The sequence below is a fragment of the Ovis canadensis genome, chromosome 5 (genome assembly GCF_042477335.2).
Source record: "Ovis canadensis isolate MfBH-ARS-UI-01 breed Bighorn chromosome 5, ARS-UI_OviCan_v2, whole genome shotgun sequence".
Classification (NCBI taxonomy): Eukaryota; Metazoa; Chordata; class Mammalia; order Artiodactyla; family Bovidae; genus Ovis; species Ovis canadensis.
In genome coordinates, this window is record NC_091249.1 from 96,729,296 (window position 1) to 96,756,414 (window position 27,119).

The 27,119-nt window shown below is 38.1% G+C and overlaps 1 protein-coding gene across 2 annotated transcripts in view; it reads right to left on the minus strand.

Annotated features, from left to right (window-relative positions):
* The window catches only part of EDIL3 (EGF like repeats and discoidin domains 3), a 476,676-nt gene that overhangs the window by 335,605 nt on the left and 113,952 nt on the right, over positions 1 to 27,119 (minus strand). For both annotated transcript variants that reach the window (XM_069592585.2, XM_069592586.2), the window contains exon 2: positions 3,551 to 3,679. In XM_069592585.2, the coding sequence (XP_069448686.1) occupies positions 3,551 to 3,679 (129 nt within the window). The remainder of the gene's footprint in view (positions 1 to 3,550; positions 3,680 to 27,119) is intronic.

Here is a 27,119-nt window from a genome sequence, read left to right on the forward strand (position 1 = left end):
AACCTAGATGTCCATAAGCAGATGAGTGGATAAGAAAGCTGTGGTACATATACACAATGGTGTATTACTCAGCCATTAAAAAGAATACATGTGAGTCAGTTCTAATGAGGTGGGTAAAACTGGAGCCTATGATACAGAGTGAAGTAAGCCAGAAAGAACAACACCAATACAGTATACTAACGCATATATATGGAATTTAGAAAGATGGTAATGATAACCCTCTATGCAAGACAGCAAAAGAGACACAGATGTATAGAACAGTCTTTTGGACTCTGTGGGAGAGGGCGAGGGTGGGATGATTTGAGAGAATGGCATTGAAACATGTATAATATCATATATGAAATGAATCGCCAGTCCAGGTTTGATACATGATACTGGATGCTTGGGGCTGGTGCATTAGGATGACTCAGAGGGATGGTACAGGGAGGGAGTGAGGAAGGGGGTTCAGGATGAGGAACACATGTATACCTGTGGCAGATTCATGTTGATGGATGGCAAAACCAATACAATATTTTAAAGTAATTGACCTCCAATTAAAATAAATAAATTTATATTAAAAAAAATACCTAGAGCTTTTGAGGGCTTTTTTTTTTTTTTTGATAAAATTCTAGTACAGTCTGTTCTTCTGCCTCAGCACTACCCAACAGCAGGGAAACAACAGTAATGGCCCCAAAATGTTCCAGTAATAGGTTTTTTTAATTAAAAAGGCAAGGTGGTATTTAATGATCTAATGTTCATATATTTTGTACCAATTGTTGCTGTTTAGTTGCTCAGTCGTGTCAGCTCTTTGCAACTTCATGGGCTATAGCCCACCAGCCTCCAGTGTGCTTTGGATTTTCCAGGTGAGAATACTGGAGTGGGTTGCCATTTCCTTCTCTGAGGGACCTTCACAATCCAGGGACCAAACCTGCGTCTCCTGCATTGGCAGGCGGATTCTTTACCTCTGAGCCACAAAGTAAACCCAATAATTACTTTTCAAGTCATGAAAAAAATAAGATAGGCTGGATATTAAAGATATTCCTATTAACTATTTTTACTCAATAAATACTTAGTATTTCCTGATTATATGCAAGAGATAAGAAAGAGGTGGAAGAAATGTGGGGGCTTCCCAAATAGCACAGTGGTACAGAATCTGCCTGCAATGCAGGAGCTGCAAGAGACACGGGTCTGAACCCTGGGTTGGAAAGATCCCCTGGAATAGGAATGGCAACCCGCTTCAGGCTTGTTGCTTGAAAATTCAATGGACAAACGAGCTTGGCAGGCTACAGTCCCCAGGGTTGCAAAGAGCTGGACACGACTGAACGACTGAGTACATACACACACAGAAGAAATATGAGGTGCTTTAGTAACAGAGAATACTGGATCTAAGTAAATTTTAATTATATACGCATTTGATTTTTCAAAGTCTCATTGAACTATGAGGAGTATGGCAGTATGTATAGTTTTTAAACTACTGTAGCCTATAGTATCATTCTGATAAAATGGCAAATGTTGTTTAAAAATATGGCCCAAAGTATTCAAGTATTTATTTCAAAATTCTATAAAGATACATATCCACCATAGTCAAAGCTCTGGTTGCTCAGTGTCATGTACAAATGTGAGAGTTGGACCGTAAAGAAGGCTGAGAACTGAAGAACTGATGTCTTCAAATTGTGGTGCTGGAGAAGACTCCTGAGAATTCCTTGCATAGCAAGGAGAGCAAACCAAGTAATATTAAAGGAAATCAACCTGGGATATTCATTGGAAGTACTGATGCTAAAACTGAAGCTTCAATACTTTGGCCATCTGATGCAATGAGCCAACTCACTGGAAAAGATCCTGATGCTGGGAAAGGTTGAGGGCAAAAGGAGAAGGGGGTGACAGAGGATGAGACAGTAGGATGACATCACTGACTCAATGGACATGAGTTTGAGCAAACTCCTATAGATACCGAAAGGCAGGGAAGTTTGGCATGTTGTTGTCAATGCAACTGCAAGGAGTCAGACATGGTTTAGCAACTGAACAACTGGCTTCTTAATTATTAAAACACATTTGCCTCTTTGATTCCAGATTTTACTTTTGTAAAGTAGCAACCAAAACATTATATACTACAAATCTAAGGCACTGCTGATTTGGGGTCAGTGGACTCAAAATATAACACTAAATTTTAATTCTATTCATATATTTTTGTTAGGAAAACTTATGACTCTAATTTTTCTCAGAGATATAGACTTTTGTAAGGAAAGATTCCTCATATTAAACCCTGAAACTCACTGTACATACTTGGAGACTTGTCAAAGTAGTTAAAAGTTGTATTCCTATAACACTGCATCAAATCCCCTAAACTAGCAGCAAGTTAATAAAAGATTTACAAGAGAATTGTCTTTGAAATGAATCAAATGAGTATAGTATCTGTTAGCAATAACATAATTAACTTTTTCAAATATACTACATTCTTACCAATGTAACATAAAAAATACAAGTGAGATACACTTGTACTTTAAAAAGTAAAGCACACTAAAATGTAAAAGGTAGTAGCCAAAAATGACTAGTTAGTGGTTTTATTTAATTATTCTTTCATTCATTCAACAGTTATTGGGTTCCTATTGCACATTAACTAGGTCAGATACATCATTGCATTAGATGCAATGATGAATAACACACTGATCCCTTACTATAGACACAATTACTTCTCTTCTTCAAAACTATTTTTAAAATGCTATGAAAACTTCTGAGTTCCAAAGTTTATGCTGGTTGACTGAACTTTAATCCAATACATAATTTAGTTTTCCTGTATTGAACAGATACAATCTACTTTTTTCTTCTTAGTATTGACATGAAAAAGACAATTTTTTTTCAAACATAACCATGGTATTACCTTTAATCAGAGGAAAAAATATCTATATAAATTTACATAGTGTTAAATTATTTAAAGTACCATTACCTTCTCAATGGGGAATACTTTTGAAATTATGGAAGCTATCCTGAATCCATAATGATATATGCCAGTGAAGTACTTCACACATGAAAACATTTTGAAATGTGATCACTGACTGATATTTATCAAGCATGTTTTTGAAATTCTGAAGAACAATCCAGCTGGAATAATTTTTCTTTCATCATATAGTCTTAGAAAAATAATGATTAAAACAGCTATAAAATATTGATGAATATTTTCAGGCATTAAAATAACTTCTATTTTATTTACAGTGACTATTTAACTTGACTAAATTGACTTGGAAATTACTTTCCAGTGAAAATAAAATTTAAATGTATATTAATATTACAAAGATAAGAAATTTATTATATTCACGTAATACATGTAGTGCCTTTAAAGTATAATGTTAATCACTAAGTCATATTTTTAAATTATTTGTGAGCACTACAAATAATAACATAATTTAAATATTAAATAAAAATGTTACAGTTGAGAGACCAACAGAAGATTACACTAATTAGCAACACACAGCAATCTTATAGAGAGCACCCATAACGCACACATCTCCAAATATGTCAGTCATTCATGAAAACAACGATGACAGCTATTGAGATGCTTAAATCTTGCACTTACCAACCTCCACAACACTAGAACAGTTGGGGCCTGTGAAGCCATCTGGACACTTGCAGGAAAAGGAACCGTCAGACGATCCTGACAAGCAGATACCCCCATGTTCACAAGGATTGGGATCACAAATATCACCTGAGAAATAAAGAAACAGATATTGACTGTTTTTGCCTTAGGTACTAAACTGTATTATTTCATAGCCCCCACTCATCTTCCTTTGTAAAATCACAATACTTTATACAGATTTACAGATAAGGTAGGCAAGACCCATTTGAAACCATGTGCTTCTAAAAGAAATGGTATGTAACAAGGTTAAAATGAAATTTTTCAATTCAAACATTGCATACTAAACTGCATACCAAAAGCAAGTAATGTACTTTGGAGTTCTTTCATTATGTGTAAATGAAAGATTTTCTAATTTGTTAAAGATTAACCAAAATGTCTGTAGTTGACTGGTCTGCTAATTACTCCTATAAATAACCTATCTATATCTGCACATTTTGCTTGATAACTTTGCAAGTTCTCTCAATAAAGGGGGTGTTTATGTCTTGATGTCTCGAGTCTGGGCTTATCCATGTGACTTGCTTTGGCCAGTAGGGTGTTAAGAGACTTAAAGTCAGTTGATATTTGATAAAACATTTGAATAATTCTGCTTCCTTTCTTGGAACTCTGCCACAGCCCTGAGAGTAAATTCAGCCTAGCCTGCTCATGAGAACTGAGAGGAAACATGCAAGGAAAGAGAAATAACTTGTGCAGTAACCAAAACCAAAAACACGTGGCATGGCTTTAATACAGGGAGTCGATGGAATCTGGAAAAGTACTGAAAGAATGGCCACAGAAGGCTAGAAAAATGGGTTCTCTGTGCCATATAGAGATGCAGTTGGTAAGACTATCACCTGAGGAAACTTTGGTGAAAGCAAATGTACCTAATAAGCTACTGTAAATGAGTAAAGGCGTTTGTAAGCAGAATGTAAAAGTGTCACTTGATTCAATAACTGTATTTTATAAGGTATGATAAGAAATATACATGCTAAATAAAGAACTGATGAGTTTGAAAGTAAAGGAATAGGGAGGCACCAGGATTTAGGATAGAAAACAAAACAATTTCTCAACCCCAGCTTCTCAAACCAGTGGAAGATCAAATCCAGAGCTTTGTCAGAAAGACATGGCTTCAACATAAATATCAAATGAAGGCTGTAGCTACAAGACCTCTGTGAAAACTTTTCATGTAACTCAGGTGCAGCCTGAAAGAATCTCTCAGCTAAATAGAAAGAGATTCTAGAAATCTTAAGGATATTATCCCTGAGCAGCCTGACAGATCCAAAGTAGTGCCGATTAGGTATGGAGTGATAAACAGGCTTCAGAGAGTCACGGTTGTGGCTTTAGAAAGAGCATGTGAATCAGATTCAGAAAAGCCCATACAACTTCTAAAGGAGCTTTATAGGTGAAGGTGCCATCTCCTGGAATAAAAAAGAATGAAGCTTTTCAAAATTAAAAAAAAAAAAAAAGCAGCAGGGCCCCAACTTCCTTACTACTTGGTATTTCATAGGAACTTTATTCCCCTACAGAAGTTTTCTCATGAATTATTTCATCTATTTTCCAGACTAACTGCTCTAAAACTTTACAAAAAAGGAAAATGGAGGTTAAGATATTTGTGAAATTTATAAAGCAGGTCATTAGCTATACTAACATGATAGACTAAAATACTACATTGGCACTGGATAAGGTATTAGAAAAAGAGTCCTGAAATAAGTTAATAAATGAATGAAAGAATATGCTTTGGGATTACCACAGAATTTAGCATGGCTGAACCCTGGAGTATTTGATTGGCAATGACTGAGAAAGTATAAATATGTCAGATCAGGGGAGATTAAAAAGTGACATCACCAATTATCAGCTGAGGAGAGAACAAATGTTTTTAATATGTATTTTAAAATTTAACATGGTCAGATATATTTTAAGAAGACTATTCTGGCAGCATTATCTATCAAGTACATTTGAAAGTGGAGGCTGATGAATGGTAAAGATATTTCAATAGATTATTTGTCTATCTCTTTATATATCTAGCTAGTGAGTCATTCAACTATCCCTCCATTTGTCCATCCAACTATCTATTCTTTGAGTACCTATTTAATGATAGGCACCAAGTGGTAACTTAAGAGACATATATAAAGACAGTCCTTATGATCAACAAGTACAGATCCCACTATAGGAGATGAAAAAGACAGAAACAATTACAGCACATGGTAATAAGAACTATGACTGTATACATGATCCAAATCATAGGAGCACAGGAGACTTCTAAATGGATGCAGTGCTGTTCACTGATGCAGAAGAAAAGAAGGTACATGCTTAATATCCCAGGAAAAGAAAATAACATATATGAAGGACAAAGATCACTGTGCATCCCAGGAACTTCAAATAGGCCAGTATAATTAAAGCACAGAAGAGTATGATGAATAGAAAGAAATGAGTAGAAAAAAAGGTTAGCATGGTCATCTAGATAAAGGCCTTGTATGCTGTACCCCAGATTCTGAAGTTTTTATGTAGGCACTGAAAAATCATTAAAGGACTTTACATATGAGCAAGTATATGATCACATTGGTGTTATGGAATGCTGACTCAGGCAACACTGTGTTGAATCAGATGGAGGAGTCAAGGCTAATGGCAAAAGGACTACGCATGAATCTTCTGAGGTAGTCCCCTAAAAAATGATGACTTTCTTAACTCTCTTTAGAGGTAGCTATGGACAAGGAAAGCAATGTAAGCATCATTTAAACCCAATCCAGTTAATAAATGCTAGCTAATAAGACAGGAAATGATAGTCCTCCCAAATTACTACTTCCTCCATTAGAAAAAAGGCATTACTGTTGAGATTGTCTAGAAAGTAAATTACTAGTTTAAAAGTGTGATCCTGCCTGTCTTCAGTGTGAGCAAAGAAGCACAGCTTTGTACAGACAGACTAACAACATTGTCATCTGCTCACTCTGTACATTGCATAAAGATGAGTATTAACACTGAAGCTTTTTTTGATAAGATGTCAGTCATATTTCTGTGCATTGTGAACACTACAGAAAGAGAAGTTCTACGTTCCCCAGACGAGGATCTGTTGTTGCAGCAATGTCAACAGATCAAGGAACATTGTGGATGTTTATATTGATTTATTTACACTGACAGGAGTGATCTCCACAGGAGAAAGGCAAGGCATGAACAGTATCCTACAGGTTCACAAGAATACAGGCTATATTTATACATTTATCCAAAATCAAGATCTCTCATACTCATCCCTCTCACTCCTACAGCCAGTTTCCTTTAGTGAGCTCACCCAGAGCCACATGAGACCACGATGTCTGGTCCCTTTGGTTAACCCACCATCACACAGAGCTTTGTTGTCCTAAGAAACCTTTCTTAGTACTTGTGCTGCCCTTTCTAAGTGATAGTACTTAATCTAGTTGGTTTTCTACTGGTGCGTCTGCCAGTCATACGATGCATGTGGTCACAATGAGACGGGATGGTCTGTTTACCTCTCATTATAGCTCATAGATGCCAGCTGCTCTTCAGCTGACCTGTTTTCTCTTTTGTACTTCTTGTTCTTTCTGCTTATGACTTATATCTAAGACGTTAATATTGTGGAAACCCATATTTTATCACCATTATTGATATCTACTCAGCGCCTTTCTGAAACATAGAAAAGAGGTAATAGATTTGACCAAAATGTGCCAGTAGAACTAAGAGGACATCATGACCAAACTGACATGTGGGTTGAGGGAGAGCGAAAAATCTGGATTGATTTCCAGAGATCCTGCCTGTACGACTGTAAGGCCGTCTTTCGTAAGGAAATATAATGGGTTCATTGTTAAAGGGATTATTGTGTTTAAGAAGTCTGCAGAGTATCCAAAATGATAATGTCCTATAAAGGTACTGAATGATCAGATATGGAATCAGAGTGTTTGATAAAACATAGATTGTTAAGTATGGATGTGAATACTATAATCCAGTGAGAGTCATTAAAGGGAGGGGAGGAGAGCAGAACAAAGGGGAAGGGAAAGGGGAGGAGAAGTTCTTGGGCACACTAACAAATAAATGAGAATAAAGAGGGAAGATTCTTCAGGAGAGAAAGAGGAGAAAAATAGTGATAGGCCTCTTCCACAACAGTATGTATATCCAGTCTATTCACTTAGGGTCTAATATGTCGAGGACTGCCTGAGATTAATTAAAGGCCCCCACATGTAGCTGTGGTAGATGGATAATGTCAGGAAAAAAAAAAAGAAAGTTTAGATGGGCGCAACAGAATCCAAACACAATTAGGGTGATTAGCTGCTGCTGCTGCTGCTGCTGCTGCTGCTGCGGCTAAATCACTTCAGTCATGTCTGACTCTGTGTGACCCCATAGACGGCAGCCTACCAGGCTCCTCTGTCCCTGGAATTCTCCAGGCAAGAACACTGGAGTGGGTTGCCATTTCCTTCTTCAATGCATGAAAGTGAAAAGTGAAAGTGAAGTCTCTCAGTCATGTCCGACTCTTCACAACCGCATGGACTGAAGCCCACCAGGCTCCTCTGTCCATGGGATTTTCCAGGCAAGAGCATTGGAGTGGGGTGCCATTGCCTTCTCCTAGGGTGATTAGAGGCTGTGCTATACATGTTTCCCCACACCTAATTATTAACAGCACCCCTGTGTCAGTTGGGTTCTCCATGAAGACAAAGAGTATAGCAAGTTTATTAAGAAGTAACACCCAGGAAAAAATGAGGAAGAAGCAGAAAAGGGCTGGGAAAGCTTGGATCTTGTGACGCAGATCTGACACCTGTGAAAAGAAATGGGTGGCGGTGGGAAGCGGGGAGGTCACTGAAGGAAGCCTGAGTCTAGGAGTCTCAGTCTATAATGCAGAATTGACAAAGTCTTAGCTAATCTACCTGGGAGCTCCAGAGCAAAGATTACACCTTAGAGGAATCCCCCAAAGGCAGAAATGACCTGACACTTACTCAGTTTTTGGCAAGAGGAGGCCCAGGCAGAGTGAGGCTCTAACGCTCTAATGGGATCATGAAGAAAGTGCTACCAAAGAAAGTCGGTGGAAGCTAAGTGCATTCTTTGCAGCCAAACAGCTTGTTCTTTCTTGAAAGGATATTGCACCTCCATGGGTACCAAGGTCCTCTTTCACCCTCAAAGCTGTCCTGGTTTGGATAAGTTACATAGTTACTTTGGTCAAAATCAGGTTATCTTAGCTTTCTTTTATCTACACCCACTATCTCAGTAGGCTGATACCTTCAGTTCAGTTCAGTTGCTCAGTAATGTATGACTCTTTGCGACCCCATGGAATGCAGCACGCCAGGCCTCCCTGTCCATCACTCCGGGAGTAAACTCCCAGAGTTTACTCAAACTCATGTCCATTGAGTCAGTGATGCCATCCAACCATCTCATCCTCTGTAGTACCCTTCTTTTCCAGCCTTCAATCTTTCCCAGCATCAGGGTCTTTTCAAATGAGTCAGCTCTTCGCATCACGTGGCCAAAGTACTGGAGCTTCAGCTTCAACATCAGTCCTTCCAATGAATATTCAGGACTGATTTCCTTTAGGATGGACTGATTGGATCTCCTTGCAGACTCCTCAAGAGTCTTTTCCAACACCACAGTTCAAAAACATCAATTCTTCAGCGCTCAGCTTTCTTTACAGTCCAACTCTCACATCCATACATAACTACTGGAAAAAACCATAGCTTTGACTAGACGGACTTTTGTTGGCAAAGTAATGGTCTCTGCTTTTTAATATGCTGCCTAGTTTGGTCATAGCTTTCCTTCCAAGGAGTGAAAGTGAAAGTGAAGTTGCTCAGTCATGCCTGACTGCACCATGCTCCTCTGTCCATGGGATTTTCAAGGCAAGGGAAACGGAGTGAGTTGTGACAGTGAAGTTGCTCAGTCATCTTTTAATTAATCTTTTAAACGTCTTTTAATTTTAAGGCTGATACCTTAAGTAGAAACAAACCCTTTCTGGCTAAAATTTTAAGTCTAATTCAAATGTACTTCAGGGACTTCTGATTCTCTGTCATTTCAATTAATCTGAAAAAGCATCAGCTTAAGAATCCTGATTAAAATGCAACTGACTTCTGGATTTCAAGTCAGTGCTTTGTTGTCTTTGTTTCCCAGTGGATGCGTTGGTAGAGTCTTTTAAGTCTAAGATGGCAACTGTACAAGAAGTCAGGCTCAGGAACGGAAAACAGGACAGCACACGCTTTCATGGTTCTTTATTTCACTGTCAGCAGGTTCCTGAAATATACCTCTGCAGATTGTAATCTGTGTGCAGTGTTATACCTTGATGCTTCTTGGCTGGCTGGCCTCACCTGCTTTAGATTAGGACAGATGTGTTTAATTTGAATCTAACTATGTTTTATGATTCCATCTGCAGTTTATGGCAGACTCAGGCAAATTAAGCTGATGCCGATTTGCCTTTTGGCAATCGAATGCAGCAATTATTTTTCCCAGGGGCAAGAAATCATTGCAGGCTAAATTTAACTTCCCATTTGCCTTCTCTCTCCCCCACTCTCCAGAGTTCTGTTTGGACTAGGACCATCCTGACTGTGCTCCGTGTCCTCCTCATTCTTCTCACTGACCCACCACCTGTTGCCAGTCACCTCCTGTTCAAAATGATTTAGGGATTGTCTTATTTCACTTTATTAGCAATTGCCTGATCTTTTAGCCAAAATCGCAAAGTGTATATGAATCTATAAAATCCAGCACTGCAGAAGAGAGTGCAGAAAAGAAAAAAAAAAACACTAAAATTTGTACCATTATGATTGTGGTTGTGTTTTTCTGTGAGCTCAGTATACAGCCATGCAACTTGTGATGTAGGGAAAAGGAAAAAATTCTATGTTGGCACTAACCTGGGAATCGGGTGGACAGAACAGCTAATTTGCCTCATTGATATGTAACTATCTGATGGTTTATGCATTGAGTTTTCTTTACATATTACTGCTTATCTCCAGTTTACAAATCAGAGAACCTCTGACTCAGTTATCAGGTATTGATACTCCAGGAACCAAACATTAGACACTGGGAATGTGGCCTAGATGAAGACACATATGAACCCTACATTCCTGAAATTCATAGTATAGTGGAGGGGCTGCACATACGAAACTGACAAATAAGCGAGGCATGGTCCACTGCAACAAAAACCACGTTGGGGTGGGGGAAAGGTAAGAGGAGAACAAACTGAAGAGAGGGGCAGTAAATACAACTAGTTACTTAAGACACCCAGTCAAGAAACGCTTCTTTAAGAGGTGCCACTTGAGCTGAAGCTGAACATTAGCCAGTCATGTTAAAACCTAAGGAAGAGTCTTCTAGGCAGAGGGAATAGCAAGTGTGTGGCCTGAGTGATAGGCAAGAGAGTGATGAAGTCAAGCAATACGAAGGAGGCCAGAGTGTCCAGAATACAGTGATAAGGTGTCACTAAATGTTTTTTGTCAGCAACAGAGTTTCAGCAGGAACCAAGTTATAACTAACGCCCCACATTTGATTCTCTGTCCTTGTGATAATCAAGGACATTTCTTCTAAGCCTACTCTTACTATATTATCAAACATCTACTGAAAATATACTATTTTATTTCTATTTTTTAGATATTAATATAGGTATACAGTACTGTATTAACATAGTGTTGTAAATATATGAATAATTTATTTGGATGAATGCATGCATCTCCATTTCCTTTGTTCCTTTAGCAATCCAAGAAGCCACCTACAATATGTCTGTACCTTCATCCCTGCCCTCTCATTTCTGAAAGAAAATTTGTATACAGATGCAAAATTAAAAACAAAAATGTAGTAACAAATCTCTAAAACATATAGCTACACTAACACGATATTAATATTAATTTCTTCAACATCTCTGCAAACTAAATGTAACAATTGTCACAGTACATATTTATATGTGGTTAAGTAAATGGAGAATATATTTTGTTTGTTTTACTTTGGATCTTTTTTAATACAATTATAATTGACAAATAATATTATACAGTTTCAAGTGAACAACAAACATAGTGATTTAGTATTTTCATACACTACAAAATGATCACAACAAGTCTAGATACCACATGTCACCACACAGAGTTATTATAATATTACTGACTATATTCCCAGTATTGTAATATTACTTCCCTGTGACTTTTATTTTATAGCTAGAAGTTTGCACCTCTTAACCCCCTCCACACATTTCTCCCATCTTCCAACACTCTCCCCCCTGCAACCACCAGTTGCTTCTCTGTATCTGAGTCTGTTTCTATTTTGTTTATTCACTTGCTTTTGTTTCTTTGGCTGTACTATGGGACTTGTGGGATTTTAGTTCCCTTAGCAGGGATCGAACCCCAACCTTAGTAGTGACAGCTCAGAGTCCTAATCACTAGACCACCAAGGAATTCCCCTTGTTCATTTGTTCCATTCTTTAGATCTACATTATAGTGAAATCATATTATATTTGTATGTCTCTGTCTGACTTATTTCACTTAGCTTAATACCCTCTAGGTCCAAGTTTACATGATCAGTTAATCTATGACAAAGGAGGCAAGGATATTCATTGGGGGAAAAACAGCCTCTTCAATAAACGGTGTTGGGAAGACTGGGCAGCTACATCGCACAGAATGAAAGGACTTCTTCCTTACACTATACATACAAAATAAATTTAAAATGGATTAAAGATTTAAATGCAAGACCTGGAACTATAAAACTCCAATAATAAAATAGGCTCTAGTCCCTTTAACACCATTATTAGCACAATTTTGGGGATTATGTCTCCTCAGGCAAGGGCAACAGAAGCACAGATAAACAAATGGGACTACATCCATGTAAAAAGCTTCTGCACAGCAAAGGAAACCATCAACAAAATGAAAAGGCCAACCTATTGAATGGGAGAAGATATTTACAAATGACATATCTGATAAGGAGTTGATATCCTAAATACATAAAGAACTCATATAACTTAATATCAAAAACAAAAAGCAAACAATCTGATTAAAAATCAGACAGGGACCTGAGTAGACATTTTACCAAAAAAAAAAAAAAGACATGCAGAAGGTCAACCGGCACTTGAGAAGATGCTCAACATCCCTAATCATCAGAGAAATGCAAATCAGAACCACAGTGAGATACAAGAGAACATTTAAATTCATGTTCTACAACCAGGACAACCTCATCTTCCGTTTATTGCTCTCCATTGAACTTGGCAGCTATACCATCCCTTCATTTAAAACTGAAAGAAAACAAAAGCTTTGTCTTCAATTGCACAAGTTAGAATTTGAACCAATCTTAAAGCAGAGTACTTGGCAAAATGAGCCACTTCTCATACACAAGTGAGCAATAACTCTAGTTAAAATGAGATAAAGTTCAGGAGAATTTGCATAGTCAACCTGGTAAAACTCACAAATGTTAGCACCCTTATGACTTACTGCCAGTGAAATTGTACAGAACAAAATAAATGTCACTTTTGAATCAACAGTAGGACTGAATTTACTTCGGTGCCTCTTGAGAGACCATTTATGCTGAATACTACAATTTTATTTGTTGCATGCTCTAATCAATTTGATGCACAGACTTTTATTTTAAAGTCTTTCTTCACAAGCTAAAGCTTAAAAAAGTGGACAGTTTAAATTAAAAAAAAAAAAACAGAGCAAAACACAGTTCAAAAGGTTTGGTGTGATTGCTAGCTTCATTTGTGCTTTAAAAACAAATTTTAGTTGATGTTTCAGACCATTCTGCAATTTGGAAGAGAAAGAAATAAGATTAAAAAAATAAGAATATTAGTGTTGAGAGAATGTGTCATTTCACTGGAAAAACCATGCGATACACTCGTTAACAAAAGAAAAATTAACACCTTGATGTCCACAGGACTCCCAAATGACCACATGCAGCTTCGGAAGACACACTTAAATTTAATGAAAGAACAAGGAAACTTTGTAGACTCACCCAAGGATACCCTAAAGCTAATTTAAAGCAGGATGTTTCTTAGTTGTTTTTGGAGTTTAGTCTCTAAGTCCTGTCTGACACTGCACCCCACTGGACTCATGGCATAGGCCCCCAGGCTCCTCTGTCCATGGGATTTCCCAGGCAAGAATATCAGAATGGATTGTCATTTCTTTCTCCAGGGGATCTTCCCAACCCAAGGACTGAACCCACATCTCCTGCATTGCAGGCAGATTCTTTACTGCTGAACCAATAGGGAAGTCCTTCTTAGCTGTTAGCCAGTGGTTTATCCCACTATTTTTAAAGACAGTTTTTTTCTTCTTAGATAACTTTTTAAATGTGAGAGAAATATAGTATTGAAGAGAGTCAGAAGGAAATCAGCAATAATTTTGAATGTTGACTATTTGAATTTTACATCCTTTACCACACAGCTTCAATCAAGGCTAATGGAAGGAAAATATAAAAATATTTTGGGCTCTACATTTTGAAAGAGGCTTTTGGCATATTTTGTATTTTAAAACACTCTAGAGAGTCCCTTAAAATAACAAAATCTAGAGTTTTTAGAATTGAAAAGGACATTAGAGATGATCTAACACAGTGGTTCTCAAACTTTGCTGAATATTAGAATCACAGGGGAGTTTTTAAAATTCCTGATGCCCAGTCCAATTAAGTCAGAATCACTGGGGTTAGAAAACAGATATCTGCATTTCTTAAAGCTCATCCAAACTTTTCAACTTATTAAAGAGAAGGAAAACAAATAAGAGAATATGAGGAAGGCAGAAAGTTTGTATTTTCCTGTTTTCAATTGAGAGGAAGGCAAAAGAGAAAAGAATTTATTAGACTAGCTTTCTTGGTAGTTCAGAATGAGTTATGGAAAAAAAAAAAAACCTGCAGGAAGTCAGAATCAGCAAATTGAAAATAAAGGCATGCAGCCATGTTAGGGAGAGCAGAACAGATACTACTTACTACTAACATATTGAATTTCCATGGAATAATTAGCTGGAACTTTATAAATCACCAGCTAATTCAACCATATCATGGAATTCCCAAGTATTTTTGGACTATATTATTTCTACCTGTGAAGAATATTCATCAAGTTAATATTAACTGAAGCCCATTTACATGACATTAAGAGATAATTGCTGCACATATAATGGGGCCCCTGATGGACAATCACCTGTTCTTTAGAGTCTAACAAAAGACAAAGATAAGTTGACAGGTGGTTACCAGGGCATGTTAGGTCTATGAGAAGGGAAACTCCTGGTGCCAAAGGATCGTGCAGGAGCAGCACCAAACTCTGCCCTGTGAGTTAGGAAGCTCTCCCAGGGCAAGTGATCTTCAATTCAAAACAAGAGGATTAATGGAAACCAGCCAGGCAAAGGGCTGACCCAGAGATCCCCTACAGAGGGGAACACATGTGCACATGTAGGGAGCAGAGCCAGAGCCCTGCTTAAGAAACAGGATGAAACTCATTTTAGCTAGACAGAAGACAGAGAACAGAAATGCAGAGGCAAGACTGAAGAACAGGCGTTGCTCAGGGTGTGCAGTGTCTGTAAGACACTCCTAAGGAGTCTGAGATTTCCCTGGTGGCTCAGACGGTAAAGTGTCCGCCTACAATGCAGGAAATCCAGGTTCAATCCCTGGGTCGGGAAGATCTGGAGAAAGAAATGGCAACCTACTCCAGTATTCTCACCTGGAAAATCCCATGGACGGAGGAACATGGTCAGCTATAGTCCACAGGGTCGCAAAGAGTCAGACACGACTGAACGACTTCACTTTCTTAAGGAGTCTGGGCATTCCTGAGTATAAAGGACAGCCATTTAGGGGTCTAATCAGAAGGATGATATGATAATTCACCCTGGAAGCAATGTGGAGAATGGATTACAAGAGGTAAAGTCTAAGGGTGACAGACCAGTGAGAAAGTGGCAAATTTTAGTCTGGCAGAAGGGACTGCTGACTTGCCTTAGAGTACTAACGGAGAGAAGTGGATCCCAACAGACACATGGAGAGAGGAAATTCATAGAGCCAATGGGATGGCTGAAAAGAAAGAGAAGAACTAAGGATGAAACTCATATTAAACTTTAACAAAAAACTCTGCCTTTCATTTTGATAGAAAACATGGTCTAAGGAGCAACTTTGGTGATGGTGATGAAGGGGAGTGAAGATTTCTGTTTTGGAAATGCTTGGACAAAAATGCCTATAGCCATCCACTTGGAGATATTTAGTGAGAGGGTAATTTTATGGATTTGAATCCATGGAGAAAGATTCAGTTTAGAGATCGAGAAAACAGCATAAAATCGATCTTTTAAATCATGGAAATACAAACACAAATTCTTAGAGGTGTTTCTGGAAATATGATCTAGAAGCAGATACATGTTTCTACCTTGTAATGGAGAAGGAAATGGCAACCCACTCCAGTATTCTTGCCTGGAGAATCCCCATGGACAGAGGAGCCTGGCAGGCTATAGTCCACGGGGTTACAAAGAGTTGGGCATGACTGAGTGACTAAGCACGGCACACTTGTAAACTCTCTTAAGTGTGGAATCATTTCAACTTTTTCACCAAATTCTCCCCATGGCAAAGATTGGTGTCTGATCATTTTATTCAAATAAAATGCTATCCAAAAGACAACTGTGTGGGAGAGAGCTGGAAATGTATTTAAAATGGCAGAAACCTGATAAGTGTTCTGGCATTGATGGGAAGCAGCTATCAGAACAGAAGAAGTCAAAGGGACAGTAGAGAAGGAAATGCTCAGAAGGGTCTGAAAATCACTCAGTTGTGTCTGACTCTTTGTGACCCCATGGACTATACAGTCCATGGAATTCTCCAGGTCAGAATACTGGGGTGGGTAGCCTTTCCCTTCTCCAAGGGATCTTCCTGAACCAGAAATTGAACCAGGGTCTCCTGCATTGCAGGTGGATACTTTACCAACTGAGCTATGAGGGAACACTGTGAAGGATGGGCTTCAGAGATATATGGAAGGAATCACCTTTGGCACGAGGAGGGATCTGATATAATACAACTTGGGTGTCTATATGTTTACAGATGCTTTAGACAAATTGAGGGAGTTTTCTGGTGGCTTCTCTGTGTAGCAGGGCTGCTGAAAATATGAAGGGATCATAGGCTTGAGAAGAGTAGACTGTAAGTAATATGTACTGAGCGCCGAAGAATTAATGCTTTTGAACTGTGGTATTGGAGAAGACTCTTGAGAGTCCCTTGGACTGCAAGGAGATCCAACCAGTCCATTCTGAAGGAGATCAGCCCTGGGATTTCTTTGGAAGGAATGATGCTAAAGCTGAAACTCCAGTACTTTGGCCACCTCATGCAAAGAGTTGACTCATTGGAAAAGACCCTGATGCTGGGAGGGATTGGGGGCAGGAAGAAAAAGGGATGACAGAGGATGAGATGGCTGGATGGCATCACCGACTCTATGGACGTGAGTCTGAGTGAACTCCGGGAGTTGGTGATGGACAGGGAAGCCTGGTGTGCTGCGATTCATGGGGTCGCGAAGAGTTGGACACAACTGAGCAACTGAACTGAACTGAACTAAACTGAATATGTACTTGCAGTAAATAGAAGGTTGCTGCCTGGAAAGCATAGAAAAAAGCCTGAGGGAAAGGAGTAGGCCCCAGCTAGGCTTGGAGTCAAGAACTGACACCAGCAACACGTACCCAACCTTGTTATCTGGGTAGAGGACAATAGCTGGTGCTCAGGCAGGAAGACGACCCTGACCCAGGTTTGTTGTGTTACCAGACAGGTGTGATGGAGGTCAACAAAAGAGTGACACCTGACTGCTTTGGATTTTTTAATGCATAAATAAGATAACTTATTGTGTGTTATGCTCTAAGATTATATATTTTTCTAATTATGAAAACATTCTAAACCCAGTGAGTTGTTCTTTCAGAGACTATCATAGTTCTTCAGTTGACAGCAAAGGACAAACTGAAAGATAGAATTTGGCTGCTGTATATAAATAATTCAGTACATCATGATGATAACACTTAGTCCATCAATCCTTGTCAAGAAAGCAAACTCACACTGACTTTACAAAAACAATCAGCTGCTACAAAGAAGATGAAATCCAGTGCCATATGCAATGGTTGAAGATTCACATTGCCTTCATTTTTAGACCTTAGACTGTGAATTATTTCGTTTCTAAATGTAAAGCTGCACAGCCACAGAAGACACATAATCTCCAAGGAAAATGAGTAGAACAAGAAATTGGCTATATTGATCACTTATTAAGCATAGTGACTCAAGAAACACCAGGACATTTTATCAATCATCACATTACCCATTTAATTATGTTTTTCAGGTAGAAAGGGTATGTAATGCTAAAGTTAGAGAAAAAATTTGCAAAGTCTAATTTTGTGTTTTATTTAGAATCTTATTTTTAAAAGTCATAATTTAAGACAGCAGTAAAATGATAGTTTCAAACTCCAGCATGCAAAAGTTGAAGCAATATATTTCACTGTTTTAAGGGCAGTCCCGACTGTTTACTGCTAGAACGTTTAAAGTAATCAATCGTTTCATTAAATAACATGTTTATACACTGTGCCACTGAACCTGACTATATATGTTCCTCCATTTGGTGCGTGGAGGAAAGAAATCACAAAAATTAAAACTAGTTCTTTTTCAGCTAAAGATAGGCAGTAGAAACACCTATCTAACTTACAGAATATCAGTCATATTTTACAAGTCTGATTTAGATCTTGATTAAATTTTATAAAAAGTGAATGATTTCATATTTATCTTTTACAGTAATATTTTCACATGAAAGCAACATTTTATAGAATAGCTGCCGAATGCTCTAATTTCAGGTAATCTCTAACATTTCAGAATTTATATCGTTTATCCAAAGATAAAACAACCTTAAAAGAAACATAAATTACTTTGATAGGCCACTCTCCGTAAATAGATTCCTGATAAACAATTTGATATATTTACTTGCTTGCTTAAATTTTCATATATCCTTTGAGTCTATCATTACATAATTCAGCCAATGTTAGAATATTTCATTATTGTATAGTAATATTAGTTAATATTTTGGTGACTATGTAGCAAACACTATACTACGTGCTTTATGGGTATTATATCATTTAATCTTCATAATATGCCCATGATAAACTTTGCTGATATTGTTAATAAGCCTCATTTTATTTATGAAAAACTGAAATTTACTGAAGTTCCAGAATGTAAAGGCATAGAATAACAAGGGCAAAATAAAATTCCCAGGTAGTCAGCATGGCTCCAGGAATAAGAAACTATGCCTGTTGGAGTGATTTCCCTTGCCCCTGTTTTCCTTCACCTTTCTATTTGCTGCTTCAAATTCTTTATTTTTAAAAGTTCTTTTCATTCTCTGACTAGAAGTCAGTTATTTCGTATTATTATGTGTTGTCTACCTTCTCATTTTTGGATAATTTCAGCCTCTTGGAAAATTAAGTGGATGAACAACATATGAATCATTGCTTGAGTCAATGATAGCAAGCACTAGAATAACACCTGGTTCACAGTAGGATATATACACACACATACAAATATACGCATATATATGGGGAAAGAGTATCATATTCATATTTGAATGAACTTATACATAAGTTCTATTAGCACAAGAAATACAATGATGACAATTACTTGAAAATAATGAAACACTTGCAATAGAAATAAAGCTTTTAGAAAAGTGAGGTAGAATATCTCACCAGCAATTTGGCTAGAAAGAGGTAAAATCCAGGTAACATTTCACACACTGATATTACTGTCATTCTGTTGTTTAAGTCTGTATTGTATACAAACATGAACATAAAGGCTTTTTTCCTTAGACTTTAAGTTAATAATAACAACACCTTCATTTTATTGATCACTTACTGTGATCCAAGCACCTTCATATTTAGAAAAAAATCAAAACAATTGCCTATATTCAGAGCATGTGAATTCTGGCAACATAATTAAATCAAGAACCTGAACTATTAATTACCACTTTATAGCATTATGTTAAAATTCCACATTTTTCCTAATTCTAAAAACAGTATATGTTCTAGGGGGAAAAAAAAGGATAGCCACATGCGAAACAGGGAAACTGGACCCTTCTCTGCATTTCACTCTTGAACCCTAGCAGTAGCCACTGTAGTGAAGTTCACTCAGTTGTATCCAACTTTTTGCAACCCCTTGGACTGTAGCCTGCCAGGCTCCTCTGTCCATGGAATTCTCCAAGGAAGAACACTGGAGTGGGTTGCCATTCCCTTCTCCAAGGGATCTTCCCAATCCAGGGATCAAACCCAGGTCTCCAGCACTGCATCAGATTCTTTATCATCCAAGCCACCAGGAAAGCCCACTGTTAGCTCATTCTTTTGTATCTTTCCGAAATATACAAGTCAGTACTCTTATATTTGTTTTATACAAATAAACATAAATGGTGTTTATACTGGGAATATAACCTTATAAGTAAGTGTTTGCTTCAGAAAATTTTATTGACATTGCCTAATATCCTTTCAATATTATTATCCCAATCTAGAATATCACTAATAGAGAACTGTACAAAAAAGATCTTCATGACCAAAATAATCACGATGGTATGATCACTCACCTAGAGCCAGACATCCTGGAATGTGAAGTCAAGTGGGCCTTAGAAAGCATCACTACGAACAAAGCTAGTGGAGGTGATGGCATTCCAGTTGAGCTATTTCACATCCTGAAAGATGATGCTGTGAAAGTGCTGCACTCAATATCCTGTCAAGTTTGGAAAACTCAGCAGTGGCCACAGGACTGGAAAAGGTCAGTTTTCATTCCAATCCCAAAGAAAGGCAATGCCAAAGAATGCTAAAACTACCACACAATTGTACTCATCTCACACACTAGTAAAGGAATGCTCAAAATTCTCCTAGCCAGGCTTCAGCAGTACGTAAACCGTGAACTTCCAGATGTTCAAGCTGGTTTTAGAAAAGGCAGAGGAACCAGAGATCAAATTGCCAACATCTCCTGGATCATGGAAAAAGCAAGAGAGTTCCAGAAAAACATCTATTTCTGCTTTATTGACTATGCCAAAGCCTTTGACTGTGTAGATCACAATAAACTGTGGAAAATTCTGAAAGAGATGGGAATACCAGACCACCTGACCTGCCTCTTGAGAAACCTGTATGCAGGTCAGGAAGCAACAGTTAGAACTGGACATGGAACAAGAGACTGGTTTCAAATAGGAAAAGGGTACATGAAGGCTGTATATTGTCACCCTGCGTATTTAACTTCTATGCAGATTACATCATGAGAAACGCTAGGCTGGAAGAAGCACAAGCTGGAATCAAGATTGCCGGGAGAAATATCAATAACCTCAGATAGGCAGATTACACCACCGTTATGGCAGAAAGTGAAGAAGAACTAAAGAGCCTCTTGATGAAAGTGAAAGAGGAGAATGAAAAAGTTGGCTTAAAGCTCAACATTCAGAAAACGAAGATCACAGCATCTGGTCCCATCACTTCATGGGAAATAGATGGGGAAACAGTGGAAAAGTGTCAGGCTTTATGTTTTGGGGCTCCAAAATCACTGCAGATGGTGATTGCAGCCATGAAATTAAAAGATGCTTACTTCTTGGAAGGAAAGTTATGACCAACCTAGATAGCATATTCAAAAGCAGAGACACTACTTTGCCAACAAAGGTCCGTCTAGTCAAGGCTATGGTTTTTCCAGTGGTCATGTATGGATGTGAGAGTTGCACTGTGAAGAAGGCTGAGTGCCGAAGAATTGGTGCTTTTGAACTGTGGTGTTGGAGAAGACTCTTGAGAGTCCCTTAGACTGCAAGGAGATCCAACCAGTCCATTCTGAAGGATATCAGCCCTGGGATTTGTTTGGAAGGAATGATGCTAAAGCTGAAACTCCAATACTATGGCCACCTCATGCAAAGAGTTGACTCATTGGAAGACTCTGATGCTGGGAGGGACTAGGGGCAGGAGGAGAAGGGGACGACAGAGGATGAGATGGCTGGATGGCATCACCAACTCGATGGACGTGGGTCTGAGTGAACTCCAGGCGTTGGTGATGGACAGGGATGCCTGGTGTGCTGCAATTCACGGGGTCACAAACAGTCAGACACGACTGAGCAACTGAACTGAACTGAACTGAACTCTTCTTTAAGGTTCACGTCATTGGGTTAGGACTGTTTGCAAATTAACCTACATTATCGTAAGCATTATATACATATGATTTCCATTCCTCCTTAATATATGCAATTTAGAACTTAGTTCCAACAAAATAAAAACTGTGAGTTTTGTTACGTGAGAAGAAAAAATAAGGGATGATCTGCTTAACTGTATAACTAATCTACAAGATACACAAACATGGAGACTCTTTAATTCTATTCTGAATGTGGGCCACAAAGTGAGATTGCTGTTGGCAATTTTTTTTCCCAGACCCAGGGTTAGGAAACTCAAGAGGCACGTCACTGCATACTAAAGGGTCTTCAAAAGACCTACCTTCCATCCTTACCCTCTTCTCCCTAACCTTGAGGATGGAGTAACTCTTTACAGGAGATCATACAATTTGTAAGCATAGAGTCAATATATGAATGCTGTTGGATCATATCAAAATCCTGTGTTAAATGAAAAAGCAGGAAATACTCTATAAGCTCTTTCTAGAGTTGGAGAGAAGAAAAGAAAGATCTGGAAAGGTATATGCAAAGAGATCAAGAACAGCCATCTCTACATAGGGAGTAATCAAAATATTCAAATATTCTTCATCATGTTTATCTTTATTTTGTAATACTTCCCAAAATTTTGTGCAGCGCTTTTTTGAAATAAGAAAAGAATCTACTTAAAAATCTCTTAACATTTTAAAATCCAATTAGCAGCTAGGTAGAAGAAGAAATGATAACTACCAAGGTTGAACTGAAAGTAACAGAGGTTAGTGAGCGTTATGATGTTTAGTGAGCATATTTACTTAGTGCTAAAAATGTGCTCTTTAGGAACTCAGTCTATTCCCATCAACCATATGACATGCATACTAGTATCAACATACTACTACTATTATCAGTCACTTTGTGATTAGAAACAAGTAGTGAATAAAAAGTAAGGTTAAATAACTCACTTGAAATTCCACATCTAATATGTAATAACACCTATATTCAACCCCATGAAATCTGATTTCTTATTCTTTGATCTAGAACCTGATAGGAAATGAAGTAATATCCATGGAATAGGCAACCATAAAAATATTATCGAAATGTAATTAGTGGTCTAGATCACTTATACAGCCCAATTCTGAGAAAACTATCTTAGGCATTCAGTAACTCCTTGAGTTGAAATGTTTCATCACCCCTGTTATATTCAGGGCTTCCCTGCTGGCTCAGCTGGTAAAGAATCTGCCTGCAATGCGGGAGACCTGGCCTTGATTCCTAATTTGGGAAGATCCCCTGGAGAAGGGAACAACTACCTACTCCAACATTCTGGCCTGGAGAACTCCATGGGCTGTATAGTTATGGGGTTGCAAAGAGTCGGACAGGACTGAGCAACTTTCACTTCACTATTATATTCAAAGCAGAGGGCCAATTGGTGTGAGTTAAACTGCAAACTTATGACACAGCCCTGTGCTGTGCTTAGTTGCCAACTGTTTGTGACCCCATGGACTGTAGCCTGCCAGCCCCCTCTGTCTGTGGGATTCTCCAGGCAAGAATACCAGAGTGGGTGCCCTCCTCCAAGGTATCTTCCCAATCCAGGGATCGAACCCAGGTCTCCTGCATTGCAGGCAGTTTCTTTACTGTCTGAGCCACCAGGGAAGCCCATGACACAGTACTGGTCTTACCTAATTTATTCTTCAAATTTTATCTAGACAACTTAAAATTCATCTTTTCTGGGTCTTCCTAAAAGAAGAGAAATAGAAAAAATTGACTGTTTGAAAGCATCAGATTATTAACATGAAATTTGACATGAAATTAGAATGTTCCTTTAACTGTCACTTAAAATAAAAAAGAGACATAGTTTATCACAGAAAGAAGACTAATGCTTATGTTCAGAGGATCCCTCATGAATGATTTATACACCTTTGATTTTCCCATGAAGCCACTAGTTACTGATGTAAGCTTATAAGCTACTGTGATTTAGTTTACTTCTGGAAAGAGAATCTATTTTATGTTCATTTCAAATCCCTTATCATGTTTCTCACTTTGATTAATATAATTATGTTTCAAGCTTTTTAATGTAATTACTTAATTACTAAATAAGCCATTTCTAATACTATTGGGAGTTGAGTTCAATTTTAGTATCTTTATTGGCATGATAAAATCGAGAAGAATTTCCAGGATCAATACAGACACTCTTCAGGCAGGATGTCATAATTCACAGCAGTCAAAGAAATTACACACTGCATCCTCAATTGAGGAATTATTCATATTTGGATATTCCACTATCACCATTTTCTCAGAAGAGTTTTGTTGGAACATTCCTTCTTGCTTTAATTTTTTTTTTAGTTTTGTTCTTTAACAATAAAAGCAAGGGAAGAAAGGAAGGAGGAAAAGAGGGAGAGAGGGTGAGAGAGAAAGAGGAAAGGCTGGAGAAATAAAGAAATCCTGGAACTACTTACAATTGCTATAGATCCTATTGTTTAAGGGCATGGAGTTAAAAGTTCAAGAAACATCCAAGAGCATGGCAATGATAATCCTTGAAGGGGTGCCTTCTGAGTACAGGGTGACTCTACCTCTCTTCTCCTCAGTTCTCTTGCCTTTGCTTGACTTTAGTCCCCGGTCATGCATCAGAAGGATCTCTCTTACAGCGCCAAGAAGACAAAAAGCAGTAATAAGATGTGAAACCTCATCCTGTGAGATTCAGAAGAAAAGACTCTCTGAGAAGCCCCTTTTGCTACGAGCAAAAGGATTTCTTTTCCAGAAAATTCAAGTAGTAGAATTTTCCCCACTACTTCAGTTCAGTTCAGTAGCTCAGGTGTGTCCAACTCTTTGGGAGCCCACGAATCGCAGCACGTCAGTTCTCCCTGTCCATCACCAACTCCTGGAGTTTACCCAAACTCACGTCCATTGAGTGAGTGATGCCATCCAGCCATCTCATCCTCTGTCGTCCCTTCTCCTCCTGCCCTCAATCCCTCCCAGAATTAGAGTGTTTTCCAATGAGTCAACTCTTTGCAAGAGGTGGCCAAATATTGGAGTTTCAACTTTAGTATCAATCCTTCCAGTGAACACCCAGGACTGATCTTCTCTAGAATGGACTGGTTGGATCTCCTTGCAGTCCAAGGGACTCTCAAGAGTCTTCTCCACACCACAGTTCAAAAGCATCAATTCTTCGGTGCTCAGCCTTCTTCACAGTCCAACTCTCACATCCATACATGACTACAGGAAAAACCATAGCCTTGACTAGACGGACCTTTGTTGGCAAAGTAATGTCTCTACTTTTTAATATACTGTCTAGATTGGTCATAACTTTTCTTCCAAGGAGTAGGCGTCTGGTGTTTTTTTTTTTTTTTTGCCATTTTTCACCTTTATTTATTTTATTATTATTATTTTTACTTTACAATACTGTATTGGTTTTGCCATACATTGACATGAATCTGCCATGGGTGCACCTGAGTTCCCAATCCTGAACCCCCCTTTTATGGCTGCAATCACCATCTGCAGTGATTTTGGAGTCCCAAATAATAAAGTCTGACATTGTTTCCACTGTTTCCCCATCTCTTTGTCATGAAGTGATGGGACCAGATGTCATGATCTTCATTTTCTGAATGTTGAGCTTTAAGCCAACTTTTTCATTCTCCTCTTTCACTTTCATCAAGAGGCTTTTTAGCTCCTCTTCACTTTCTGCCATAAGGGTGGTGTCATCTGCATATCTGAGGTTATTGATATTTCTCCAGACAATCTTGATTCCAGCTTGTACTTCTTCCAGCCCAGCGTTTCTCATGATGTACTCTGCATAGAAGTTAAATAAGCAGAGTGACAATATGCAGCCTTGACGTACCCTTTTCCTATTTGGAACCAGTCTGTTGTTCCATGTCCAGTTCGAACTGTTGCTTCCTGAGCTACATATAGGTTTCTCAAGAGGCAGGTTAGGTGGTCTGGTATTCCCATCTCTTTCAGAATTTTCCACAGTTTATTGTGATCCACACCGTCAAAGACTTTGGTATAGTCAATAAAGCAGAAATAGATGTTTTTCTGGAACTCTCTTGCTTTTTCCATGATCCAGGAAATGTTGGCAATTTGATCTCTGGTTCCTCTGTCTTTTCTAAAACCAGCTTGAACATGAGGAAGTTCATGGTTCATGTATTGCTGAAGACTGGCTTGGAGAATTTTGAGCATTCCTTTAGTAGCGTGTGAGATGAGTGCAATTGTGCAGTAGCTTGAGCATCCTTTGGCATTGTTTTTTTCTGGGATTGGAATGAAAACTGACCTCTTCCAGTCCTGTGGCCACTGCTGAGTGTTCCAAATTTGCTGGCATATTGAGTGCAGCACTTTCACAGCATCGTCTTTTAGGATTTGAAATAGCTCAACTGGAATTCCATCACCTCCACCAGGTTTGTTCATAGTGATGCTTCCTAAGGCCCACTTGACTTCACATTTCAGGATGTCTGGCTCTAGGTGAATGATCACACCATCGTGATTATCTGGGTCGCAAAGATCTTTTTCGTACAGTCCTTCTGTGTATTCTTTCCATTTCTTCTTAATATCTTCTGCTTCTGATAGGTCCATATCATTTCTGTCCTTTATTGTGCCCATCTTTGCATGAAATGTTCCCTTAATATCTCAAATTTTCTTGAAGAGATGTCTTGTCTTTCCCAGTCTTTTGTTTTCCTCTATTTCTTTGCACTGATAACTGAGGAAGGCTTTCTTATCTCTCCTTGCTATTCTTTGGAACTCTGCATTCAAATGGGTATATGTTTCCTTTTCTCCTTTGCTTTTCACTTCTGTTATTTTCATCACAATTTATAAGGCCTCCTCGGATAGCCATTTTGCTTTTTTGCGTTTTGTTTTTCCTGGGGATGGTCTTGATACAAATATTAAGAGGTTTTTAAGTAATGCACAAAGAATATTTTGTTTATTGATTTTAATATGCCTTAGAAAAAATAAAATTGATATATGAAATCACCCTTATTAATTTCATTTGTAATTTTAAGTTAAATGTGATAATTTTGTAAAATGTTATACAATTAAATGATGGTAAATAGTTACAGTAAAAATTCTGGCTATCATAACAATAGTTGATTTTTTGAAATACTACACAGCACTGAAAATCAACAGCAGCAAGAACAACAACTATTACTACTACACCACACACACACATACACACACACACACAGAAAGAACTTCAGAGGACAAGAGTCATCAAGGGCAAGAGGCCAAGAATGGTAACAAGAAGCATAATTATAAGGCAATAATATACTGCATTTTATACCAAATTAATTTGTGAGCATTATGATCATAAACATATTTTAATCTCACAAACAACCTTTTGATTTAGTACAGAATATATTAATAAAGTTTCAGAGATAAAGAGGACCTCAGAGTCTACATGATCTGTCTCCCTTGTTTTTTAAATGAATAAAGGGAAGTCTAGAAATGTAGTCATGTGCCACCCAGTCAAGTATGTGCACATTTGGAATTAAAATCTTCTTAATCTTCTGATCCCTAAACCAGCATTTGTCTGTTTTACTGTACCGT